Here is a 6,048-nt window from a genome sequence, read left to right on the forward strand (position 1 = left end):
CGGCAGTCCCGCCTGCCCCCTCCCCCGGCCCCCGGCTCCCCGAATGCAAATCGCTGCTTTGCCTGGGCCGGGGGCCAGGCGCGGGGGCCTGCCAGGGGGCGTGGCCCGAGGCCCCCGCCCCGCCGCGCCGCGTGCTCACCTGGGGAGTGTGGCAATCGCGCCGCGCCGAGTGCTGCCCGGGTGGGCGGGAGGGAGCAGCGGAGCGCGCTACGGCTGCGGCGACGGCTCCGGCGGCGGCTCCCGCGGCGGCGGCGGCGGCCGGGGGCGGGAGGAAGGAGACCCTGGCTTCCCCGGGGGCCCGGCTGGGGCAGCCGCGAGGGGCCTGGGGGGAAGCTGGCTTTGGCCCCGCCTGGGGCAGGATGGTGAATCTGGAACCCATGCACCCAGGTGAGGGGCGGAGGGCGCGAGCTCTGACAGGTGTCACTGTGCTCGGGCAGGGGCGAAGGACAGGGGCGCCGCTCTCGGGGGTCTTGTTCCGCAGCGGCCAGGAGAGGGCAGTGTGGATAGCGGGTCGCCCCGAGCGGGTGGGCGCAGGGTCCGTCTGGGGGACTTTGGGGAAGAATGAAGGTAGGGGCTACGGTGGAGGGTGGGAGGGCTTCTGAAGCCTCGCATCTGGAGAGCGCTGGCATCTGGAGAGCCGCAGCCCTGTGGGACCTGGGCGTGCTGAGCTGTGGTAGTCTCGGGGAAGTTGCCCTGTTCACTGGTTGCAGAAGGGTGGCTCACTGGCTCAGCCAGGGGTGTGGACCTTGGAGTGCAGAAGCGAGGGAAATACGTGTATCCACATGTTGCGTTTGGTGTCCCAGGCATTTATGTGAAGTTTAGGGAGAGTGGATATTTGTAAGGTCTAGGGGGTGCCTAGGAAAAGTGAGTGGAGCTGGGCATTTACAGAGGCACACCTGGGGCAGGTGCCATGGTGCACATGTATTGATCAGGGCCTAGGGAAGCATGTGTCCGTGTGTGTCAGAGGTGAGTCTACCTGTCCCCATGTGTGTTGGGAGAGGAGGTGGAGCAGAACCCCCCCGTGAAGGTGTACCTGCTCCCCTGCTCCGTGAGTCTGGGCAGTGCTGTAGGCTGGTGCGCGGCGGGGCTGGGGAGTCCGCGTGCAGGGGCTCAGCCAGAGCTCTGTGGGACCCACAGGAGGAGCAGCCTGCACTGGGCCCTGTGGGAAAGCGCTTCCATCTCTGTGTCTGGGGGGTGGGGTGGGCAGTGAGAGATACATCCTCTGTGGTCCATGTCACATGGATGTAGATACCAAGCCCTCCTTTCCTCGGGGGTGGGAACCTAGGCCACGGCCATGTTTCTCCGGGAGTCAGTTCCCCCTGCGTGAAAGGTCTACGGGCAGGAGTGAACCAGGACCCCGCCATTCACCCTGCTGGTCCCTCCTTCCACAGCCGGGCAAGGACCAGAGCTACTAATCCTGGAGGCTGGACTTGGTGTCGGGGTGGGCCTTCTGGAGGTCTGAGGGCCTGCGCAGAGACGGACTGACGTGGAGAAAGCTGAGCCTGATTTGGCCATTTCAAACCAGCAACTTGCCTCTTAAAGGGGGCAACCCCCAATGAATGACCTTCATTAAGGACTTCAGGGCTGTTGACGGGAATTTTGTTACCTGCTCTCCTTTCTGGAGGAAGAGTGAGGGAGTCAATTCTCATGACCTACCCCAAGGAGCAGGGCAGGCTGGAGGCTTTGGCCCTTCCTGGAACCGCCAATTCTTGAAATCAAGCAGCAGTGGGTGCACAGGGGAGACCCAGTTTCCCAGACGCAGTCCTGGTGGGGCTGAGTGAAAACCAGCAGACGGTGAGGTGTTAGCTCTGAGTGGATCCCCAGGTGCCCGGACATGCCAGGGAGGGCTCAGTGTGGCGGAAAGAATCATCCAACTGGGCATCATCCAATGGTTGGGGAAAGTCCATTTTCAGACCTTGTAGCACCAGCATGGAGCTGGACGTAGCTGGGGGCAGATCCCGGGTTCTCCTTCCTCCACTTTCTACCAAGAAGGCCTAGGTGTGCATGGGAGCAAAGCCTGAAGACACGCCCCCCAGTGGGAAGTTCTTTAGGACCGAGATCAGAGACTTCCTGGGGGGTTTCCACCTCATTGTCTACTGGAGGCTCCAGTTCTGGGGGAAGTGGGAGGAGGGGGCGGCAGCTGGGACCCAGCAGGGAGGCCGCCTGGGGGCTAAGAGGATCTAGCAGAGAGCAGGAAAGAGAGGGTGAGGTTGAGGTGAGGAGGCCAAGCCCTCCATGCCTGGCCTGGGAGGAAGCTCCAGGCTGACTCTTGTCAGAAGCCCGGGCACCTCCCCCAGCCCTGTCCCCTGCAGGCAGACACAAAGGGGGTGATTGAGCTAAACCCAGGGTGCGCTGACTCCTCAGGTGGGTTCTCCGTCCACCTGTTTACCTCGGGTGGGTGACCTGAGTCATCTCTCTACCTTTGCTTGCCACTGCTCCCCAGCCCGCTTCTGTAGTCTATCTCCCCTCAGGGCTGTCTGGCCTCCCTGTGAGGTTTCCTGGCCCCTCTGTGGTGTCTGGTTCCCCTTTGGAGACCTCAAAGGGATCGCTCAGTTTGGGACTTTCTGTGGGGCCTCTCTAGGTCTCCATTTGAGGTCTCCCTTTGCTGGGTCTTCTCAGTGGGCTTTTTAGTCCAGGGTCATCTTTGTAAAGTCTTTCATCGAGGGCCCTGCTGTGGGGTCTCTGAGGGAGGATCCTTCTATGGAGTGTCTCCCTGGGGACCCCTCTCTAGGGTCTCTCAGTCCAGGATCCTCTCTGTGGAAATCTGGTCTCTTCTGAGCCCTATTTTTCCCCTCCCACTGATCCTGTGTCCTGCGGATGCTTTATAAACAGCACTTGCCCTGTAAATCCCCAGTCCTAGGCCCTTGGATATTCCCCCTCCATGGATCTACTGCAACAGTTTGGGGGGGGGGGGGTGGAGAGGGAGCAGGGGCACACAAAGTAGTGCGTAAGGTCCCCCACTCAGCAGCTCCGCAAGCACTGTGGCCCCTGAGTCAGCCCGTCTTTTTGCTCTGATAACCTGGGTACCAGCCGTGATTCAGGTTGGCCTGGGACCTCAGCACTTTGTATTTTGTAGAACACCTCTCACGTGGGAGCACAAACACCTGAGCAGGCATGAGGTCACCAGACACAGGGGCACCCTGGCTAAGGAGGGGCTCCTCCCTCCCAGGCCCAATGCAGGTAGACAAGAGTCAGACAGAAAGTTCAGGAGGGAGAGAAGAGATGGAGGAAACAGTGGGAAACCAGCCAGAGGGGGACACCTGGTTAGTCCCAGAGCATCTCTTTTTTGCCCTTTTCCTCACTGTGAGCTGTTCTCTATCAGCGTTGGGAAAGGAGGATCGAGTCTCCCAGACTGATACCAGTTCCAGCTCAGGACCATTGGGTTGGAAGGTCTCTTGAGAGGAAGTGCATTTCTCTTGAGGAAGAGGCGAGAAGCATCTCCTCCGGGGAGAGATGGAGCCCTGGCTAGCTCACAAGTAGGACCGGTGGGCCCCTCTGCTAGAAGTGCCTGCAGCAGTGGGTGTGGGAGGGAGCTCCAGTCCCTTCTGAAGAGATGAAGATGGACAGTAGGAGAGAGAGTAGTGGGCCTTTTGCTTTCCTGGCATAGCCTGGACCCAGGAGGTCCAGGACAACGTGGACACTCAGCCTGCAGCCTGGGGAAGGGCTGCCCCTTGGACTTTGCTCCTGCAGGTTCACACACACATCCCGGTTCACAGATGTGTAAGGAGGGGCTGCTGTTGGGTCATGCCAAGGCACAGGGAGGTCAAGGCCAGCGGCCAACATGTCGCTCCAGCTTCAGAGGGTGACAGCGCCGGTGAAGCAGATGAGGGGCTGAGTCTGGTATCTGGGTTCTTACACGGACCAGCTGAGCCTCCCCAGGGAAGGGAGTGATGGCAAGGAGCCTCCTCAGTTGCCAGCTGAGATTAGAACAGCAGAGAAGCCTGACCGCACCCCACATCTCTCTCACTCACCTCCGGCAAGTGCTGTCCGACAGGCGAAGGGTTACGGCGTCTCGGCGAGTTTCGGTGTTGGCCCATTTTTAGACTGAGACCCAAGAGCTCGTCCCACCCATCAGCCTCGGCGTCCTTCCCAACAGGAACAGGTTCTCAGTGTCTTAACATCCTACGGGAATTAAGAGGTTTTACAGATCATCTCAGCCTGACCCTCCATTCAGACTCAAATCCCTGTCCAGTCCCAAAGTGTCACAATGTTGCTCCCATAGTGGGTACATCCAATGAGTAGATGTCCTGGCAGAGTATGGAGCCTTTGACTCCTTCCAAAGTTAATTTTAGACATGATTAGGACTACCTTTTATGCTAATTTAAAAGATCAGAGAGATGGCTTTTGGGTAGAGTTAAAGGTGGTGCAGGGAATGGGTGTTGGAGGAGTGTTTGGGTTACAGGCATAGAATTATGGTTTAGCTAAAAAGTCACCCTTCTTAAACGTCAGATGTTTGAAATAAGTTGAATATTATTCAGAATACCTGGTCATCATCCCACCCTCACTACCTCTTAAACTCTTCTTGTCCCCGTGAGCGTTTTTCCCATGAAGTCAGAATTTGGAGAATGCAGATGGCTTCCCAGGTAAAGGACAAATTATGATACTGCTTAGACAGAAGAACCAAAGCTGTTTACTGTAATGGGAGAAGGGGACTCCAATCGAAGCCTAAGTATCTGTTTAGTTAATTCATTTATCACGTGCTTCCTTTGTGCCAGGAACTGTGCCAGGCGGTTTTCATTCAGTATCTTATTTGCTCCTCACCATAACTCTGGGACGTATCATTTTTCTCATTTTTTTTTTTTTTTAGCTGAGAAAACTGAGGTTCAAATATGTGGCCAGGTCCCCCTGTGCTAGTTAGGATGGCACTGGGATTAAATCCGGGTCTGTCTGCTGTCAAAACCCATGCTCTGAATTCCCGGCGCCACTGAAGCAGGTTTAAAAGCCCACTGAGAGGGCTTCCCTGGTGGCTCAGTGGTTGAGAGTCCGCCTGACGACGCAGGGGACACGGGTTCGTGCCCTGGTCCGGGAGGATCCCACATGCCGCGGAGCGGCTGGGCCCGTGAGCCATGGCCGCTGAGCCTGCGCGTCCGGGGCCTGTGCTCCGCAACGGGAGAGGTGGTGAGCACTCACCCCCTCCCGCCCCTTCCCAGCAGTCTCTGACGTTTTCTCAGCACTGTTGAAGGATCCCTATGGGGAAGTGTGACTGAGCTGATCTATAATAGGCAATGCCCAGCTCCAGCGTGGGACTTCATGGGTGGGACGAAGCTAAGCCCATTTCCCCACTGGAGCAGAAAGCGTGGAGTGGCAGAAGCCCTTTGCAGACGTGTCCAGGTGGCCCACACTAGTTACTCTGCATATTCATGCATGACAGACTGTACAAAAAGTTTCAAACTGCAGCAGGAAGGACTTTGGTTAGGCTGGAGAAATGCCTTCTTAAATGTAGTGCACTGAGAGGGGTGGCAAGTGTGGCTGCAGGGTTTCCCCTAGAGGTCTGTAACCACGCAGGACAGTGTTGATGTCTGGGGAGGGCTGTACGGAGCTCCAAGTATTTACCTGGGAGTCATCACTTTGACCGATCTCAAAACTATTCCTCAAACTACAGTGGCTCCCAAGGTTGCTTGCTCCCTCCCCTGCTCCTGGGGTGTTCCAAGGGCTGGAGAACCTCGGGACTCCCCATCTCTGTCTTGCTTGGCGTGGCAGTCACCCCTCCTGCACTGCAGTCACTACATCCCCTGGGACCACACCTTAAATCTCTGCCAGAGCCACACACATCATTGCCCTAAAAAAAAAAAAAAAGAAGAAGAAATAAAAGTTGGTTTCTTCCTGCTTTTCCTGGGGCGGAGGTCCACCCTGCTCCCTCATCCTGGTCATCTCCAGACCTCAGGCATCCAGACTGTCAACTGCCCAATTACGTGGCCCAAATTAAGACGGCCTGCTTACCCAGGATTGGCTGGGGGGCCGGGTATGCAAATTGGCTCACCAAAACTTTATCTGGTTTGAAAGAGTTAAAGTGCTGCCCCAGAGAAGCCGGTCCGGGGGGGGGGGGGG

The 6,048-nt window shown here is 57.4% G+C and overlaps 1 protein-coding gene across 3 annotated transcripts in view; it reads left to right on the top strand.

Annotated features, from left to right (window-relative positions):
* Positions 1–347: 347 nt before the first annotated feature.
* Positions 348–6,048, top strand: part of POU2F3 (POU class 2 homeobox 3) — an 88,243-nt gene continuing 82,542 nt past the window's right edge. The window contains exon 1 of one of the 3 annotated variants that reach the window (XM_007450608.1): positions 348–387. Coding sequence is in view for 1 of the 3 variants with exons in the window: in XM_007450606.1 (XP_007450668.1) it covers positions 360–387 (28 nt within the window). In the remaining 2 variants the exon portion in view is untranslated. The remainder of the gene's footprint in view (positions 388–6,048) is intronic. The other 2 variants (XM_007450606.1, XM_007450607.1) reach the window with 2 other exon arrangements.

The sequence above is a fragment of the Lipotes vexillifer genome, unplaced genomic scaffold (assembly GCF_000442215.2).
Source record: "Lipotes vexillifer unplaced genomic scaffold, Lipotes_vexillifer_v1.1 scaffold352, whole genome shotgun sequence".
Taxonomy (NCBI): Eukaryota; Metazoa; Chordata; class Mammalia; order Artiodactyla; family Lipotidae; genus Lipotes; species Lipotes vexillifer.